The following is a 22131-nucleotide window of genomic DNA, read 5'->3' on the forward strand; positions in this document are numbered from 1 at the left end:
ATTATGCCAAACATATTTAAGTAATATCTTAAGTTACCTTATTAGATCACACTTTAGTTTCAGGACCAATTCTCACTATTAACTAACTATTAACAATGTATTTTGCCTCAATTAATTCGTAATTTGCTGATTATTAATTGGTTGTAAGGTAGTTGTTAAGTTTAGGTTGAGGTAGGATTAAGGGATATAAGATGTTTGTGCAGAATAAGGCATCAGTATGTGCATTATAATTACCAACAAACAGCCAATATGCTAGTAAAATGCATGCTAATAAGCAACTAGTTAATAGTGAGAATTGATCCTTAAAATAAAGTATTATCACTTGTTAACCTTATTTTGTAACCTGTCTCAGACCCCAATTTGAAAACCTCTGAGTTTTAACATCAAATTTAACATCAAAAGTCAAGTTTAATATCAAAAACATTCCTCATCAAATTAATCTGACCTATGATATTCACACCATCTTTATATATCCTGATAAATTTAAGAGAAACAACTGAAACAGCTGTTTTTTAAAACGTACTAAAAAAAAGAAAAAATTGTGAAGTAGAAGTAGCAAAATATGCGTTCTTCAGTATTGTGATGTAAATCCAAGTTTAACTGATTATCAAAAAATCAAACATTCTGATACATTTTTTGTTGTGTGGATTTCTGAGATGTTTGGATTTTAGACATTTTGGGCATTGCACTAAAATATACGGTAACACATGAAAGTGAGTTTAAACAGACTAAATTATTAGAGAACTCCTAAATACCTCACCAGAGAGAAGTCTGGCATAGTTACCGGAATATCAAATTATTATAAAGCTACAAATTACAAGGTTATAAAATAAATATGTATGCATGAATAGAATGTTCACAGTGAGATCAATAACAAGTATTTAAGAAACAGTGAATTGTCATGTCATGCCAACTCTTTGTCTCCCAAGGAATGAAAGAGCAACTGCTATACAGTAATATTTCCCTCTAGGTACCATAGAGGGAAAATAACCCAGCCTGCATCAAATTCAAATGCAAATGTGCAATACAGCTTGGTAACACATATGTTGTCGCTTATAAGAAAAAGAAAACAGACTATATATAAGACATATAAGCTATTATTGTGCTGACCAATCAGCCCTGCCACTATGGGTGTCTTCATGCTTGTAATATGTGCATCACACTTATGTCACAGACTTTATCAGCATCCAATTACCCTGCTGTTGTTCTCAACATGTGGGAGGAACAAAGAGTTGTGGGGGGGGGGCATTCACACACTCTCCATGTCTGCGCTTATCACGTTTTAACATTCACCTCAGCCAGTCTCTTTTTCATCATCACTACAATCCCCTCACACACCGCACCAGAAATTGGTTTTATGCAACACGGATGAATAATGGCAGGGAAAATGCAGAGGAAGGCATATCTTGACAACATGAAAACAAAGGGCAGGGTTATGGGGGAAAAAAATGAGTATAAATAAAAGGTGTGTAAAGGGTGGGTGGTCTATTACAAAAAGTTGAATAAAAGATAAAAGATGAAGGCAGAGTTCATTTGGATACAGTACTGAGCAGAGTTGAGCTCAGCACTGAGGATCTTTTCAAATAGAGATGGAGGAAATTTCAGATTCCGCTACTGAAGTTATCTCCGGAGACATTACTCAGCGAGAAAAGTACTTTACACAGCAATTATTCTTTCATTTAAAAATATTTCCCTCTAAAGTTTCCCTGAAGATTAATCATTCTCTTATCGTTTTGCTCCAGGTGCTTAATTTATTGTAAACAACCATAGAGTGATTTGGGTTAAGCTGATATAAACACAAGGACAGAATTACATCGTCGGCATCTTTCTCCTTCTGTGCACGCCTGTGCTGCCCATCATTTTGCCATGAAATAATGCAGTGAAACAAAACAATCTCAATACTACGGTATTTTTCAGCTTCGTGTCAAAAACAAAGCACATTCTGACTGTCACTTTCAAAAGGCACAAAGAGATTCCACTGAAATGTGCTGCTTGCATTATTCCCAACATATCAATTAAAGATTTTTCTTGTTTCCATCAAGAAACCATTAAAATCCATATTGAACATGCAACACACATCAGTCACTCATCTTTTGTGTATGCAATCTACAAGACAAATAGTCAGAGCCTCTTACAAAGACAAGTCAAAGCTGACATTTCACTGAAATATTGATTCTCTTTCTCCATTAGGTTTGTCTGCCTGAGCGAAAAGGGAATATTTATAATAATGACACTAGCTAGAGCACTGTCATCTGTTCTTCTTACCAAATGTGTTCAGAAAAGCTTCATAGGCTATCTGTCATTTGATTTGATTCAAGTGGCCAGTCACTACAGTGCTATTACGTGTGGTAGCAATGTCTGAACAGCATCTGTCTAACTTCTATTCACGTCCCTTGTTTATTTTATTATTTCATCACCATCATTACTCTTAAAATTCTAATAAGTTGTGAATAAATGTTTAACAAAATGTTGAGTCCTAGCTTTATTCATTGGAGAAGATGTGGAAAAAGTACACAAACTTGTCTAGACCTAATAAAAGTAAACATCAGCTGTAGATAAAGCTCACATTGAGTGCTGGATGTTTGGTCTGGGCTTCCTGATGATAATAGGAAGGACAAATAGACACACGGATGAAAAGTGTGGCGTGCAATAATAATAATAAAAAAAACAGGTGGGACTGTTGTGATACTCTTCAGAGAAACAAAATCTAATCTCCAAACAAATATCACATTGATCCTGCTGAACAAGGTACCAATCTGGCATGACAATCTGCAGAAAAGCAGTGTAAGCTGTGCAAATTCAACAACCATCCCCCAAAAAGTAATTCATAAAACAATCAATCAACAATCCCACCACAGACTAAAACATTGCATTAAGGAAAACCGTATTAATGTCCATCTTATATGGCATATACAATAAAATTCTCTCTTTTTTTCAATTACATTAATCCTTATATTCAGTGAGGATGCATTAAATCATGAAAATAAGTCTTTACATTGTTACAAAACAATTATTATTATTATTATTATTATTTAATAAGTGTTCTTTTGAACTCACCATTCAGCAAGGAGAACATTTTCTCTCTCTTTGTTTCCTCCAAAATATGAAGCAGCACAACTGTTTTCAACAGATAATATGCTAATAAAAAAAATGATTCTTGAGCACTTAATCACCATATTAGACTGATTTCTGAAAGATCATGTGACACTGAAGACTGGAGTAATGACTGCTGAAAATCCAGCTTTGCCATCACAGTAATAAATTACATTTTAAATTATATTAAAATAGAAAGCTGTTTTAAATGGTGATAATATTTCGCAACATCACAGTTTTTATGTATTTTTAATTGAATAAACTGACTAAAAAGACTCTTTCAAAAAATTCAAACTTTTGAACATACAATATCAGCATAGTAATTTGAGTGAGATGTTGCAAAAATAAATACCTCCTTTTTTCATTTTACACAAAATGTTAAAGTTTTTACTTCTATTCCCTATTCGCTATTCTGTTTGTTTGTTTAATCCAGCATTTATTGTACCAAACTAAATTAACCTCATTTCTGCTTTTAACGTGACTTTATTATTAATAAAACCTCATTCTAAAACTCCGTCTCTAGCTGCCACTTACGAAACATCCAGTCGTCTGTATTCAGATTTATATAAACACGTACAGCTCATCAGTCTTTATTGTATCCGTTTCCTATTGCTTTCCATTAATCAAGAGCCTAAGAGTTTCATTATGTAAAATGGATTGAATAATGAACAGATGTCCCATTTCTCTTTCTCGCTTTTGCGCTTCTTTCTTCTTGTCTAAATTTCCTCTAACTGAGCAATTCACCCTCTGTGGCTGAGTGAACATGCCTAGATGTGCATTTTAAAGGGTGCAGAAAATCGAGGCTGAAATCTTCCAAAAGATGACCTCTGGGAGTCCAGGGCAGAGCGAGGCGAGAGAGGGGGAGAGCCCTCGCAACAGAATAAATCAAAGAGAGCTGAGAGGGCTGCTGAGAGCTGATAGCTTACCTGCCGAGGCCAAATCACCACACACACACAAAAAATAAAACAACACACACACACACACACACACACACACACACACACTCACACCTGAAAAGCTTCTAAAGTAAAGCACTGCACTCTCAACATCTAAAAACCCTGCCTCAGCCGCCCTGGACAAACTTCAAATCCCTCACAACAATAACGTGCTACAAAATAGACCTGCAAGAGAGGCTGCAGGCCTGATGATGAGTAATGGACCCCCTCATCTTGCTCTTCATATTACTCTTTCTATATCTCTCTCACTCTGTCTTTTTACTTCTCACTCACTCACTCCATTTCTATTTCTCTATCTCTAGAGTGAAGTAGCTTTAGTGATATGGTAACAAAACTTCACATTCCCAGCACATAAGCAATATTATATATACATACAATTTTGCTTTTTCAGAGGAGAGAAAATACAGACTGAAATAAATGAAATATTTCAAAACACAAACTCATATAGTGTGTAAAGCTATTATTCTAAAATAGCACCAGTGCATAAAGTATCTGAAGGATGCAATCTCTCTCTCTTTTTTTATGATAATGCCAAAATCTTTTTAAAAATCAGCCCCAATGAGTCAGACTAAAGGAAATGGATTGACTATACTTAGACATCACCATATTCATAGAATAATGACTTATGAATTTAAATGAATTACAAAAAAATAAGCATTAAATAGTTTATAAACATGTCTGTTTTTAGAAGAGCAATAACACAGAACAAATCATATTTTTAGTGTTTGTGTGTACACTTTTGAATGAAACTTCCAAAAAATAAATTAATACAAATTTATTTTATATTTACCCCTACACTAATATTTGTGTAAATACATACAAATATATTTTATATATTCTATGTATATATCTGTTATATATTCTATATATATTCTATACATACTGTATGTATATAAATCTATAGTTAATATTTATTTATGTAAATAGACACTTAACACAGTCAATTGTATTTTGATTGCAGCTTCCAAAAATAAATACATAAAAAGTAAACAATTAAATTACATACTTACCAGTACACTACCATTTGGGTAAATATCTACCAAGCTTTTATAAAACATTTTTCCTTTGCTCATGTCTGAAGTGAGTAGGACCGCCAGTGGTGGCCCTTCAAAGAAAACAGTGCATTACGCCCCCACTCTCTCCCTCTTTTTCTCACTCTATCCATCTCTCTCTCTCCCTCCCACTATACACTACATATTCAGTTTAACATATAGCCAATCTCTTTCACACTCTCTCTCTCACTGTCCTGCATTTGGTCTGACAGTGGGGACTTGCAGGGGGAGTCAGTGCCATGGCCCGGTGGCACAAGGTGGAGCTGGTATGGAGCAGAGCCAGAACTCACAGCTGCTTCATGGGCTGCAGAGATTAGAGCCATTTAATGAAAACAGAGCCAAGTCAGACACTGAGCTGATATGACAGACACCTGATGTCCCCTGCCAACTCATCCCTATAAATCTATCATCAAAGAGCAGACAAGTGGGTCAGTGGTGAGTGTGACGACTGGAATGGGAAGCGGCAGTGAACACTTCAGAGCTGGATGTGAGATTTATGTACTTTCGTGCAACTTTGTAAACTATCAATTCTCATTTAAGAAGAACAGCAGATATAGATCTGTTAGAGAAACCTCACCTTTCACCAAGGTCGTATCTAATACTGAGGTCTAGAGGTATGCTTTCTATATGTTGTATTCTATATGCTTTGTGAAAAATAATGCTAATTCAAATATACATCAGCTGCTATTAATACTACTGAATAGCTATGTTAAAGGGATAGTTCACCCAAAATGTTTAATTAATTAAAAAAAATAATGGGTTTCTTTATTCTGTTTAACACAGAAGAAGGTATTTTAAAGAATGTCGTTAATCGAACAGTTGACGGTAGCCATTGACTTCCATAGTATGTACTCAACAGAAGAAAGAAACTCATACAGGTTTGGAACAAGTGGAAAATGAAAAAAATGACAATATTTTCTTGTTTGGGTGAATAATCCCATTAATTGTATAATGTAAATACTTTCACATTGTCCATTTTCCATTTCGTGGGTGTTATGCTTACCACCAAATCACAACCGTGAGTGTGACAGCTTTTACACAACAGTTTAGTATAGATATATATATAATGTACATTTTAGATGCAATACTCAATGGTTGCAGCATTTACTTCCTAAATGAATTAGAATTGTTGAACGAATTGTCTGAGTGAATGATTTAATGATTTGTTCATAAAGACAATGTCAATGAATTCACAAACAGCATACTACTCTTATCATATCTGCCATATGAATATATGATAAACATAGTAAGAGTTGTATGTATGCTGTTCCAAACCCTACTGAGTCACTTATTTTGTGCTCCTGAATGAGAATGCGCTTTTGAACATATTGACTGAAAATAAGATTTATGACTTACTCATAAATATAGTTACTTGTTTCCACCTTCTGGCATAATGATGTAACCTGCAGAAAGATTTATTGAAAAATCCTCACCACTAATGCACAGAGTGATTCTGAAGTGTGCTGATTATCTTTGATTATTTTCGCAAAAGGAATGACTTTGCAAAGCTACTTTAAAAATTTTTAGTACAGTTTCTTCACTTTATCAGACCAGCCCCCCCACCCCATACACACACACACAAATATATATAATTGTTTATTTTATATTAAAATGTAAATCTAATAATATAAATAAAAAATTAGAAAACAATTAAAACTTATTTTAATTAACCATTTAAAAAAGCTCATCACATGTTTTCTTGTTACTGTATGTATGACCTGCATTTTAATATTGTGACGAGTGGGGCGGGGCCTCGCTCCTCGTTCCCACGTCCCTCGGCCCCGCCCCACTCGTCACAAATATATTTTTTAATAAATTAATAGATTATAGATAAACTTCATGTCACTGACCCAAAAAACACTTTGTTCTCTTCCTCTCCTCAATGCTTGCTACATGTGTGAAGGTTCATTAAACAATCCAATGAGCCAAACAGACTTTAAATATATATTATACAACATATTCATCATATAAATAATGATCAGAACTGCAACCGCTTCTTTTAAAACTCCAGAACACAACAGCAACAGCTCTCTGTAAAAGTTGTCGTATATGATTTAAGGGTAAAGCAAAGTGGTGTCAACAGCAGCGTTCTGAGTTTGAGTGAAAATGGCACTGAAGCGGTGTCAGAAAGGATTACGCACAGAAGAACTCGCCCTTGGTGGCCAGCGACCTTCAGGAAGGGCAGGGGGGGGAGACATGGCCTGATGTTTAAGAGAACGACGGGCACGTAAAAGCCTTCGGGCTCAGACAGGAAAGGTGGAAGGCTAAAGCCATCGCCGTCATTCTACGTTTTTAGCACCATCTCACAATAGTATCTGAGGAGATAAATGTCGAGCATGGTTCACAAGCACCATTAAAAGATGTCTGTACTTCAGCGTCCCCTGTGTGGTGTTATGACTGCAATATTATAATTTGATAATTGTGTTCTCTCAGCCTTTTGGACTATTGCAAAGCCTAGCTAAAGTAAAATAAGTGTAATTGAAGTACAACTGAAGTGTGGCGACAGAGGACAGACAGTGATTAAATGTGGTGAACATAATACTAAGTAAGAAAAAAATAATGTAGAAAGACATACTGAAAAACAAAGTGATGCTTAAAGGGAAGGAAAATACATTTCTATCGTCATTTATGACACTGCTTCTTTCTTGGAACCCAAAAGGACAATTCTGAATAATTTCCTGGGTGATTTCTGCTACATAATTACAGTGATGTAAAAAAAAAAACCACACAAAAGCACCATAAAGAGTAGCATGAAAGTAGTTCATATGAGTCATGCACTAGGCTATATTCCAAGTCTTCAAAAATCATATCACAGAATTGTGAGATGAACAGTCTAAAATTTGAAGTTATTCACTGATTATTTTACCATCCTGTGAACTGGTAACCACTGCAACTGGATTAAATCAGTATGCCCTCGAAAATGACTCATTCAGTCTAATTTTGTGAATCAGTTCATTTAAAAGAACCTGTTTAAAAGAACTATTCATATAATAAAATAAGACATTGCTAAACCCATCACAAACAAACCAAGAATGTACTGAAGTTATCAAATGGTTAATGAATAACTTAAAAAACTGAAAGTTACTGTCAAATATAGTAAAAGTCATGTGACTCACTTTTATCATACTCTTACCACTTTTTTTTTTTTTTTTAATTATGGAGCACTTCTTAGTACACTATCCCTTTAAGTGAAGTACCTACTTAGTTTCTCTGTTCTTGGCCCTGTACTTAACAGAAGAAGCCCAGCCGGTTTGTTCTAACTTTAGAAGAAACCAATGCCAGTTCTTGACGAAAACTGTGTGGGAGAGCTGCACATGAATCACACTTCTGGCTGTATTGACAGTGGAAGTATACGAACATTCTTGAGTCTTCCTTATGGTCAATATGTAATCCAATATGCAAGTCTTGTTCCAATGAATCATCCAACTCCACACTTCACTTTTAATTTTTCATCAAAACACACCCCTCGTTATCAAGCCGTTTTGCATTTATCGACAGGTTTGTACCAATTAAATTCTTTAGGGACCTGAGCAGGCAGATAACGCCCTTTCAATCCCATCGTTCAAACCCCGTTCCCAGTTTCAAGGTCCCCTGTTACATTTAATGCATTTCCAATTTTAACCTCACTGCAATCCACCAGGCCAGAAAGGTTTTAATCCAAAGTCATTGGAGAGAATTTGTTGGAAGGCAGTGCTGCTCACTACTGCCTGACTTTTATTCCATGGCCCTTTTCATTCTCTGCATGGAGGCATACACTGAATGAGGGCGATAATAAAATGTGGTGAAAAAGATGGCTGCAGCTAAAATTTTGTAGTTTGCATGCACATTATATCTAAAGGCCCTGGTCAGGGGGTACAAAACAGTATTTTGTGTAGATGAAGGAGGAATTAAAATACATAGTGAACTGATAAGGACTGGCTGGGGTGTAAAACAAGAGTGACCCTTTGAAATGAGAAATCATCATCAGTCTGTCACTGTCTGTTCCCATCTATTAACAAAAACACATCAGTGCACATGCTGGATACCATGGAAACAGATCTAGAGTGAAAAATAAATAAATAAATAAATAAACAAATAAATAAATACCTGGCAAGTGGATGACATAAAAACATGTGTCCGTGCCCCATAAACATTTCTTATTTTTATTAATGTTGAAAATGGTTATTGCTGCTTATTATTTTTCTGGAAACTGCGATACACTACTTTTAAAATGTTTGGTAATTGTGATTAAAAAAAGCAAGAAATTAATTGACCAAGGATGCATTCAATTGATCAAAAGTGACAGAAATATTTTTTTACATTATAAAAGTCTTTACCCCTTTAAATAAATGTTGTACAATTAAGTTTGAATCCTGAAAAAATTTTTTTTATAGGGTTTCCATACAAATAGTAAGCAGCAAAAACTGTTTTCAACTTTGATAATAATAAGAAATATTATTAATAATCAATAAGGATCATGAAAAATGAAGACTGGCTGCTAAAAATTCAGCTTTTCTGTCACAGGAGTAAATTACTTTAAAAAAAAAAAATTCAAACAGAAAATTGATATTTTAAATTGTAATAATAATTCACAATATTACTCTTCTTACTGTATGTTCATCAAATAAATGCAGTTTTGGTGAGCATAAAAGAAGACTTTCAAAAACATTTAAAAATCGTAATTATTCCAAACTTTTGGCCACCAGTGTATATAGATATAATCTTGAATATATAATGCAATTATTATAAATATAATTATTATATATTGTTAATTTTTACATTTTCAATTTAAGGATACCACAGTCAAATTGTCACATTTGACAAAGCAACGTATTCAGGCTTACAAAACACCAAATCTGCACTACGTTTACTGAACACCAAGTTGCTGAGTTTCCCCTCTAAAGTGCAGATAAGGCACCCGATTTGCTGATCACAACTCAGTAAGACGCCACAAGAGACAAAGAAGTGCGAAAACCTCCGCCCAGATGCTCACTCCTCAGATATCTGTGACGCACAAGACAGAACCAATCAGTCAGAGAACTGATAGGACAGAAAAGCGCATCGTCAGGACAAACACAATGAGTCATGAGGAGAACTGCACAACTGTGCACTAACACTGGTTTCAAATAAACCACGGGGTGGTGCGCCTTGAAATAAATGACACTTGTGGGCACCCATGTGATTAGACACAGCTGACTTTCACACTCTGGATCTGTAATTAATACAGATACTGATATTAATACTGATATTAATACTGATAAATTAACTCAGCTACCTCACTCATGCATTCCAATGCATTAAACTTATTGTACAATAGACGCCCTGTATTAATCAAGGGCAATGGGAATTGACATTGGTATAAACACTCAAGGGTGTCTCATACATGGCATGTGATCCATGCAGTTACATGCACATTATCAGGTTAGAATGCCATGACTCACGGTCAGATGTTAATTTTACTTGATGCAATAAGTTTAAATGGATTCTAATCAAGTGTGACTTTGTTATTTTGCTATGATTATACACTTCATACCACTGAAACAACAAACAAGTTTAAGCATTGAAATCATAATCAGTGAGTCATTAAAATGCATATAAAGTGTTTAAAGAACAAAATGGCAAATGACAAATGTATCTACTCTAAATGTATTATTAGGTCTCAAACCTTTAACATGAAAAGAACAGTCTTAGTATTAATAATATTATGGTAATCTACTGGAAGATGATACTTGCTAGTAGTTCATCGTCTATGTTAAAAATGGAATACTGCTTACTATTTAATGAACACTGTGCAGTACACACTCTATGGTACATTAAAATAATATAGACATACATTCAAAAAGCAGTCAGTAAGAAATGGTGTCCAAACATTTTTGACATAAGCATGATTATTCATTTATTTAAAGATCTTAATCTTAATTTTTGTCAGCCAAATCAAATAACGAGTCAAGAAAGAGATTAAAAATAATAATAATAAAATGGAAATGGAAGCTCAGCCATGTTGCATAGCGGAATATACTGCAGTTCCAGGTCATTCCATTATAAACAAGTCAATTAAATGCACAGTATATGCAATATACAAAAGTATGCAATTCTAAATAGCATATAACAAATATAACAAATATCGTTTGTTATTTGCAGTCAACTGTATATGTTTGTGTTGTGTTACGTAACCCTATGTTCTGATAATTTAAGCCGTTTCATTTTGCATATGATTTTTTGAATGTTTACTGTACATTTGACACTGCAGTTAAACACATTTGTTTTACTGTTTTCAACTGCCCTCTTAATTAAAATGTGCTTATTTTATAAATTAACCACTGTTTACTGGAACAAATGAAAAAAAAAATAATGTAGTTACAAACGAATTATTAAAACCTAATTTAATTTATTTAAATAAAAGTGTGTTCATTAGCACATTATTTTCTGCTGTTGTATCAATAAATGAAATTAAGATGAATGAAATTTCAATAATTCTACTACTGAGTACTGAGCACTAACTGTAGACTTAATCCTCAAGATCATTTGAAATTTGGGTCATTAGTAGATTATAGCAGTTACATTTGGCAAAAGTTTTATGAATGATAGCAGTCATAAAACCCTTTCAACTATATTATTGTACATTAATTCATTGTGTTGTGAAAGTTTCCTGGCAGGGAAATGGGGAAAATTAGGAGAGTGGCCTTGTTATAACCTCATTCCACAGTTAAACCACACTGTTCAAATTCAAATGAGTTTAGCACAAATCTCTCTTGGCTGGTTAAGATCTTTAATTTTATGTCTTAAATCTATAAAAGATTAAGCCACATTGAGGCATTCTCCTGAAAGGGATAAGATTACTGGAAATGAGAAGAAAGGAAGTCCTCTGGAAAACAATAGGATCTCATTTCTACACATCCACACTTGTAAAAACATCAGCGCTTAGTTCTGGGCACGAGCAGCGTCCTGTAAAGGCAGTGCTACAAACTGTGTCAGCATAGAGGACAGCACTCATGAAAACAAGTGACAGGCTATTAATAAAGCTTGACCATTAGCCCTCTAGTTAGAAGTGAGCTGTGGATGAGGGTAGATGAAATTGTGCTGTCTGAGGTTTTTGATCCATGCTATTGAGGGGAATGATACTTCAAACACTGATGTGTGAGGTGAATTGGCTCAAAACCTCAGATGTACAGCACTGAGAGCAGCTTTGATCGGAGACCGCTGAAATAGCTCCACTCAACATCAAAAAAAAATGAAAAAATTAAAAAAGTGATTATTTAAGGATTTGCATCTAGTGAATGAGGACCAAATTGAGGAACCAAATAAGAGACACAATGAAATTCACCCTTAAATACATTTTGCACCTAATAATGAGCGCAATATTCACCGCAATACCCATCCAGCTAGCTCCAAAAAGTTCATTAGAAAGAGTATTTTAAGCAAAAAGAAAAAACATCGGTTGTCAGGGAAATAAAGTCCTGAGATCATAATGAAAATAAAAAAGCCTAATTAAAAGAATGGAGTTCGATGGATGGATGGAGGGATAAGATTGAAACTCCTATGATTCCAACAGTAAATTTTATGGGGTTAAAACATTTTTATTATTAGAAATATTAGCAGATAGTCACTTGTAATTACACTTTTTTAAATACAAACATATATAACTTACATTTTAACAAATAAACAAAACCAAACCATTCAGAAGTTATAAGCCAAAATATGCATTTTTCATATCTCCTGACCACTAGGTGGCGCTGCGTCGAAACACTGCAGGTAGTCTCAGGTCATGGTCATTATAACACACACCAAGTTTGGTCTCAATATACCAAATCGTTGCCGAGGTATAGCCTCACATGCATTTTTGCGTGCTTTTTGTCAAATTTGTTCACGTGTCATTCGAAAACAGTTGGACAAATCATCTTGAATTCCATAACTTTTTGCCAGCATGGTCTGAAGATGGTCTGGGCCAATTTTTTTGAAAATCGGACTAACCGTCTGGGACGAGTTCGAAAAAGTAGGTTTTTCAAAAAATGTAAAATAGAAAAAAAAACTAAACCTTGCGATTTTGAATTTTGGGGTTAAATCGACTTGGCATGAGCCAACAATTCAGAGGAAAAAAGAATGATCATTTTCTTGCTTACGGTTCAAAAGTTATTAGCATAAAAATATTGAAACTTTGGACAAGTGGTGACGCAAGAGAGTTGGAGTAAGAGACTTCAAATTTGCTATAGTTAATGTTGGGACTGTCCTCTATCAGTGTGCCAAATTATACAACTTTCCCGCAATTGGTTCTATGGGCTGCCATAGACTTGCGGAGGAAGAAAAAAATTACGCTAACGGATACAATAGGTGCCTTGCACCTTCGGTGCTTGGCCCCTAATAAACAGGGTCTTTGAGAAACAAAGAAGAGCCTTAAAAAGCAGCCAAAATCTCTTTAGACAAAACACTTTGTTAACCTGACTCTTTGAAGGGACCCTGCCAACAGACTTCTGGGTGTTTAACTGTCCAGCTTGACAAATACATTCAAATCAATCTCAGCTATCAGCTCAGACTGGCTGGAGACCAAACTATATTTATTGAACTGTACAGAGGACCCACTTAATCCAGAGCAGTTGAGAGTATCGACCCACAGTCAATATCCTTGCACCACCCATGGTTCTGGAGACGACTTATGGATCCCTCTCACTGTGGTGGACAGTGGCTTGAGTTTTGACCCAATTACGGCTCAAGGTGCTGTTTAAGCACCCAATCCATATTGCCATATCTACCCATGGAGCTTACTGACTAGAATATCTGTGGGTCCATTTAGGAGAACTATCTGGACTCAGGATGTGTTATCACCACACTGATGAGTCAGCATGAAGGGGACAATTAAAAAGACTAAATCGCTCAGGCAGCATGGAGACACAAACCATACTAAGCTGAGCGTCTGGCTGAAGAGTCGGGAATGAATAATACAAAAACAGAAATCTTCAAACTGTGAAGCAGATAACTCCATCCATCTGAATGCCAGATGCTTCATTCCTCATGAAATGGCCAAATGGTTGATATTTGAATAACTTCAATGTTACAACTGACAGAAAAGCTGTAGCTGACTAAAATATGATGAACATACTGTACCATTTCTCTCAGGATCTGACACACTTTTTACTAAAGCAATGGTTCATACACAAATGACAAATCTGTCATCATTTACTCACCCTCGAGTCATTTCAAACCTGTATGGCTTTCTTTTGCAGAAAACTTCAAATCACTGAAATGTTTCAAATGGTTTTGTCCGTTTAATGAAAGTCAATAGGGTCCAAAAACAGCACTGTCCACTATAGAATTTCCTTGAATGGAAATTTAATAAGGACCAGTGCTGATTTGAAACCAAGAGGGCTGTCTTATCTTTTCCAGTGTGTCTTCAAAGAATAATATAAAAACTAATGTTTCTGCAGTGAAGTAGTTACCAAGGACTCAAACATTCAAGTCCTGCACTGCTATTTCTTAGTTCAGATGTAGCTATTCACTTGCCACTGGCTTATTTTTTCCATTATGCAGATTGGATGACAACAAGGACACACAATTCTGGAGAGGAAAAGTGATGGAAATAACTTGGCAATCAACATCTAAAAATGGCTATACAGACAAACAATGTAGTGAGTTTTCTCAAGCAATAAGAGATAAATGTACAAGTAGTAGCAATTTTTTTGTGTGAAATTTCAAGCAACTAGCGAAATTAATGTATTCATTTCAAAGCACACAGACAAAAACTTCTGTACAAAATTTTGAGATCTTATTAGGTTAAGCTTGAGTGTCTATTTTTAAATGTTAAGACACTTTCCCAGTCCTAGCCTAATATGAAAGCCTGGGAAAAGAAAGAAAAGAGCCATTATTATTTTTGCATTTCCATTTTGTGATGCCCTTGATATACTTCAGCTTTAAATCCAGAGCTTTTTGGTTTAAACAAGGTATAATGCTCCTTATTTTTTTGTTTAGCAGTACAAAAGCAGTCTGTTAGGCCATTTGGTTCTACAAACAGGTTTTTTTTTTTTTTTTTAATTATCAAAATTATAAAAAGTGGTTTGCAGCACAAATAGTCATAATTTTTACTGCACTTGTTATTCTTCTAATTATAGATCTTAAGCAGCAATACGAATCAGAATGCATTGAAAAATAAAGGGGATAGTTGATAGTTTGAGGCTCTAGGTGTTAGCCTGCACTCCTCAACACCCCAAGATTCAGACTCATTACATTTCCAATGTGCCATCTTGCTCTCTTATTAACTTGGTAATTGTTTACAAGCAGTGATAATACCCAGAGTCATGGCAACTGTCATGGCTGAGTGGACAGAAGTGATCTTCAAGCACCAGGCTGCCATATTAAACATATACTTTCTGTCCAAAACAGAATTGAGAATGAAGACAAGCTATTTTTTTTTTCTTGCTCTTCCCTAATAGACAAGATATGTCTTGCTTGCGGGCATCATCGCAGGAAAGATCATTACACTAAACTATCCATTAAGGCACTATTACGGTAGGACCTGAAATTCAAGACACTTAAAAAAATTTGCTTATTTATTTATATTTTGTTCTCAATTAAGTTATATTTATACCGTCAAGTAGCATCTAATGGAGTGTTTTACAATGTGCATTATCTTGAACAAAAGTAGTGATGTTCTCTCCTGTTCCATCTGAGGATGAATCTTACAAAGTTTAACATATATAGACTATACAGGCACTGGGAATGTCAAAAGTTAACACCAAGTCAATGCCAAATAAATAAATTTGGGCATTAACCCTTAAAGACCCAGAACATTTTTGGGGCGCCTGACACACCTGCACTTTTCTTTGTTTTTCAGACCTATTCTAGCAGTCAGCATCAAGTGCCATATATCATTATCAACAGGAGGACTTACAGTTTAAGTTTAACTAATTCAAAGTCTCAATTTTACTTTCGTTTTCTCAAAGAATGAATGAAATTACAGAATTTTAAGAAAAATGCAAGCAACAGTTGGGTGTTTTTTACTGTGTACTCAAACAGGAACTCCTAAAGTTTGGATATTTTTCTTTAGAAAGTTGTGTCTGGGTGTTTTACACTTCCAAATAAAAGTTTGTTTAGATATACCATTCCCCAAGCACATTATAGCCATTTATTACAATATTGTTATCTGCGCTTCTAAGTAAAAAAAACGGGCCTATTTCATTAACTAACAATAGAGATGTGTCCAAAAACATTTTAATGAGTAAAGAAAATGGAAAGAGTGTTATTTGATAACAAAACCAAACAAATTTTTTTTTTCTTCTGAGAAATATATTATTTTGTACATTTATTTAATTATAATAGACATAATATAAATGAGAGATCCGATGACTGTAATATGTGTCAGAATCGATTTTACCGGAACATCGCCAAGCGATCTAAAACATAAATTCCAGTGCTTTATCAGATATGTACCACTGTTTCATCCTTGGTTTTGTTTTGATTTGTTTTATGTCAAGTTTTCTGTCGTGTGTTTTTTTTTTTTGCTTTTTCAGAGCGGTTTCTCATGCAAATGTGTTAGTTTCTTCTGACGAATCAATGTTGTCAAAATGTGATGACGTAATCACGTGCACTACAGCGCTTCTGAGGGTTAAAAAAAAAAAAAAGGGTTAAATAAAAACAAAAAAAAAACAAAAAAAAAACAGTGCCTGGTCCCCATTCACTTTAATTATATAAAAGCAGTGTTCTATTAAATATTTTATCATGCAAGAAAGAGAGTTAGTTTGCTGTAAGATATTTGAACTTGCACAAGCACTTTTGAGAAAAAAAACACCAGGGAAACATTTATTTAATTAGAAAATAAAGACAGAATGCCATAGTTTTAATTTAATTTGTCAATATACTGTATAGCTATTACTAGTATTGGTGTTTTGACAACCCCAAAAGATGTACCAAACAAGAGGAATCCAGTACTGGAAAAAAATGTAATATGTGTTTTTAAAAAATACATAATTGGGTCAAATAAGCTTAAACTGAGCTTCCATCAATAAAATGATCCTCAGCAAAAAGGATGTTCTGGAGTGGCATTATACAGATGATATTTGAACTCCAGTAAAAGCAAGCACCTTACTTCCTCAGATGACTCATCTCCATCACCATAGGCGAGTTCAGCAGGATGTAGCTCTCTGGGGAGATGGAGTCTAAAGATCAGTATCAGGGTATAAAAGGAAGAGTGAGGCATGCCCTGAGTTCCCTCCGCTGAGCTCAGACTGATGAGGGTTTAGCCATTTGGCCTGGATCAGCAGGTCAGGGCTGTACAGATGATGAGCTCTCTGCCCAGAACAACCCTCGATACGCAAGGTCAGCAGCCATCCGCCACCACTAATACCTGATTCCCAGAAGAATCAAGTTGGTGAAGGCCATGGCCATCCAGCATGAGCAGGAAGTGAGCTGAATCAAGTATAGGTTTTTTTTTTTGACTGAATGATGGAAATGGTTTAAATGCATTTTAACCCTCCTGATGACCACCTTCAAAGTCCAAGATCCTCACGAGGTCTCAAAACGTGATAGTACAGCATTCAGAGAGGCTTTTGGATCAGAGGATGGCTTAACCAGGACCAACTGAATAAATTAGGCCGTAAAATCCCAGCAAATGCAAAGCAGGTCCTCGCATTGTCTGAATTAAACATTATTTTTGTCTATCAGCCGAAGGATGAGGCAGCATTAATTAAGTTAAGAGTTGCCTGAGAGACAGTTTAACAGGAGGGCATTAAAGAATACCGTAAACAAACAAAAGGAGTGGACAGATAATCCATAAGCAATTAATTAAGGGAAGAACTGTGTGGCTTCCGCACATATCAGTCACATTGAATAACTGCTGAAAAATAGAGAGATATTTATATACTGTCCCAGGTTAACAAGTCGGTTCAAGGAAAGGAGGAATGAGATGAGACACAAAGCACCCCTCCCTCTCACAGTCCTTCTCTCCCTACCAACTAAGATCCCGCAGCAGCTTGCATGATGGTTGACAGTGATTTGGTATGCGTGATATTCACTATTCAAGATATATTAGCTAAACCATCTGGAAGGTCAGGGAGGTAATGGCTATTGTTTATTTTATGAAGGTGGCTGCAGTTAATCATAAGGATGAAGGTGATTTTTGTGAGGGGCATACATCATGGTTTTGTTCCAAACCCTGGTGAGCTTCCATGCTGTCTATACTGTCTAAAAAGGCTGTATCTAACCAAAAATTTGAATGGAATGTATATGACAATAGAGAAATCTGATTGTAAATTAATATATTGAATAAAATAAAATAAAATAAAATTGGTTAACATTTAGCAAGTTAGGCACACTTTTAGGGCACATCAATAGCAGAATTAAAAAAAGAATAAATAGATTATACCTCTGACAGATAATCTCCCAAACCATTCAACTACATCAGCCATTTCTGTCAGGTTTTTTTTTACGAACAGCAGCTGCATTTATATGTGACCTTTACACCTAAAACACACTTAAAGCTGAAGGTACAAATTTTTCAAATGCAAAAATGCTTTTTTAGAGCCATTTTAAGCTTGATTTTTGGTGCTAGCAAAACATTTCCAGCCAGTTTGGTGGCTACATTGACTTAACCAATAGTGTGAGATTGGGCTGGGTCTATCTGTTTGCCCGACCTATGGCATACAGGGGGCATTTCTGCAATACCAGAGTGAAAACAATCACTATTTTTCTGTTTGATACTAGAGGCACAGTAAATTACATACTTAACCTTTCAAGAATAAAAGAGCAGAACTGGATTAGTTTCCATAGACTGGGTCAATAACAAAAGCACTGTGTGATGAATTTACCTGAATTTCCACCCCATAGCCCAGGTAGACTGTCACGGTGTATGTGCAGTCAACATCTGTATTGAACCAACTCCTGGCTCGCTGCAGTGTCTCTATGTAGCCTCCCGGCGATGTGAAATTAGTGTTGCATGGAGCTGCATTAGTAAAGGTAGAAGGACAGAGAGAGACAGAGAAAGTGTGCATCAGTAGAGGCAAGCCTTTTCTCATTCTCTCCATCTTACTTCATTGCATTCCCAACAGGGTCAGTTTTCCTGCCCTGCTGTGTAGGAGCATGTGGACAATTCAGGTGAAATGGTAGGTGAGTGAATATTTTCTGGTAGCCTTGAAATCTTTCTGCTCTTATGGCTCCTTTATCTTCCTCTAGAGCTAAATGCTGATTTTGGTCAAGAGATGTGTTCTCGCTCCATATCAATTCATACACTTGGCCTTAGTTATTAGGGATGTGCAGAATAACATACTTTCATAATAAAACAGTCAGATGGTTGAACAACTAGTTTAAAGTTACAAACATGTAGCCTGAATTCATTTTTTTTCAGACCCCAGGATTCATTGCACAAATCTACCAAAGTCTTTATGTAAGAAGGTGCCAAACAGAGCGGCACAAAACTGCTTATGCACTGGCATCTCAAAACCCACATCTTTAGGGCACAAGCAGGGCAGGTAAACTTCTGAAGAGCTCTGAATTACACATCAGGAAGCTGTGTAAATATATGTAAATCTAAGTCATGCTGATCGTGTGAATGGTACCTGGCGCCTGCATGGTTGTAATAACCGTTGTGGTGATGATGGTGGAGGTGGTGGTCTCCTCATCCAAATCCCCAGACATTAATGATGCTTTTACAGCAACATCACTTCCTGGAGTGCCATGTTCTACCTTGAGTATTGAGGACTTTTCTTTGTCTCTTTCCAGCAGGATTGTTGTATCTTTGGGCTCGTTGTTTAAGGTTGGAGAAACATCTGCTCTGTCTGATTGTTTGGAAGCAGGCAGTGTGGATGTGCGCACGTCAGTGGTGGTCACTGACGCTACGGTGATGGACACGGGTGGCTCCTCCATGCTTCTCCTCTGCGTTTCTGCTGAAGGTTTGTGTTGGAAGTTGGGCACGTGTGGCTGGGTGAGGGCGGCGGCTGATGGAGCTAGTGTGGTGGTTCTGGGTACTGCTACATCAGAGAATGGAGGTGCATCCTTGTGTGGGACCAGCTGTGTGGATGGATCCTGGAGGAGATGGGAATCAGATGATGGCATTGTGGGATGGTGAGCTGCCCCTCCGCTGTCCTGAAAATACTGCACATGGCTTTGGCCCCGAGGGTTGTAAGGCGGGTAAGGCTTAAAAGGCGGATGGTGGTCGAGGCCACTGTAAGGGGGAGCTGTTGTGAACAGGGGCAGTCCTCGATCTGTGTCCTGTGTGGTGTGATATGGATTGGACCCGTCCTCTGCTTCCAGCTGACCTCCTCTTTGGGTGACTGCTAACCTCCTGTCCATAAAAGAACCTGGAAGAGACAGTCAATACAAGCTTATTATAAAATATAGAGTTTAGAACAGGGTTATCACACCAAAAACATAATTTCTGATGTACTGTACATTGATTAATGATTTTTGATTTGATATTTTAGTGATGAATTCATCAAACAAACACATTTATTTCTATAGCACTTTTCATATTGACCAAGTGCATTTACATGATAAAATAATATCAGCAAAATAATATCAGCAACACAAAACCATATAACATAAAACATTAAACCACACCTATTTCACCCATAAGCAAATGCAAAATGATAAGTCTCCAAAAGTCACTAAAACACAGAAAATTAGTAAGCATAAAGCAACACAGTTTGCTAAACTATTACAAATATTGGTTTGTGTCCATATATACATAGTAATATAATTAAGACACACTGTTTAGGTGGGGGGACTGTGTCCCACTACTGACAAAAGGCTAGATACACCCCTGGCAAGAGAGCATGAAAAGCATTAAAACAAAGTAAAGTTTCATCGTAAGTAACTTGAGAGATTGTTGTGTACCTTTAAAAATGTTTAATCCAAGCAAATCCAAGTAACTGAATTAAATTAATAAATATGGCATGAACAATACAGACTACATTTACATTTTCATCAAAAAACTAAAATTAAATGCTGTAAAAATGTACAATGATTTAGAGCTACAAAATAACTTGGGTGTTCAAATAAATATAGTTGTTTTTAACATATTTCAAAGCCAGGCACCCTACCTTACAACAACTTTCCCTTCTATACCACCCAAGGAGAGGACGACTGTGCAGGTTATAAGTCACGTGACGCTTTGTGTTTCAGCAACACGAAATGGCAAAGCATTCAAACTGAGGGGTCAGAACCCCTAGCACATAAACAAAATGGGAAAGTATCTGCTAAATGGATTATGATTGGAGATTATTTGAAAATGCTGTGGAACATGTGGAGGAAAAAAGAACTTCTTTAACATAATTGTTCATTTGAATGCTCTCTCTCCTCCCCTTGCCAATAAATGAGTCCAAACCATCATCAGGCGGCATGTCGTAATGAGTGGATTTGAGAACTGTAGCTGTGAAAATGGATCTCCTCTACCTTCACCTGGTGAAATGTAATCAGCCTGCCTTCAGGAGGCTGCAGCGTGCCGGGGAAACTTTTGATTTCACTATGCTTCATTTGCACTCTAATAGCTCTCTTTCTGTTTTACGACTTACTAATAACAATCTGCTTCCAACAACGGAGCCTGGTGTATTTGAAGCACGTTCCCACAAAAGGAAAGGAGTGGATGATATCTCAAACCGAACGGAACTGACAGGCTATTTTTTCTCCTTATCCTATGAAGTGTCAGAGGCAAAAGATACAAATCGTTTCGCTGAGCGGTGATGTGTGTTTTATGAGAGATTGACTTCGCTTTGAGGGTAAAAATCACATTGACATCTAGCGCATCACTCAGATCCAGGCAAAATGACACATGAGAGACAAAGCAAAGGTTATAAAGTCCTCAATTCCTGTCATCTATTTAGAATTCAGTCATTTGTAGATCAAACCCCCAAAACAAACCAGATTTTTTATTTTTTGATGAGGAAACCAAAATGCAAAATGTTGTGAGCTCTTAATGTCAATCAGGGCTTTACTTTAACGATTCATTTATTAGCTGTATGCTTACATGAGTAATTATGAAATAACTGATGAGTAATCATGAAATTAACTGATAAATGCGCCTAATGTTACAATGTGAATTGTTATCCATTTCACCCAGAACCCAAACTAGTGAA

General features: G+C 36.0%; 1 protein-coding gene across 2 annotated transcripts in view; it reads right to left on the reverse strand.

The window, feature by feature from the left end:
* The window catches only part of LOC132122730 (seizure protein 6-like), a 209155-nt gene that overhangs the window by 68164 nt on the left and 118860 nt on the right, over positions 1 to 22131 (reverse strand). For both annotated transcript variants that reach the window (XM_059533079.1, XM_059533078.1), the window contains exons 2-3: positions 19618 to 20358; positions 18871 to 19004 (exon numbers count right to left, since the gene is read on the reverse strand). In XM_059533079.1, coding sequence (XP_059389062.1) covers positions 18871 to 19004; positions 19618 to 20358 — 875 coding nt within the window. The remainder of the gene's footprint in view (positions 1 to 18870; positions 19005 to 19617; positions 20359 to 22131) is intronic.

This window comes from Carassius carassius, chromosome 41, assembly GCF_963082965.1.
Source record: "Carassius carassius chromosome 41, fCarCar2.1, whole genome shotgun sequence".
Classification (NCBI taxonomy): Eukaryota; Metazoa; Chordata; class Actinopteri; order Cypriniformes; family Cyprinidae; genus Carassius; species Carassius carassius.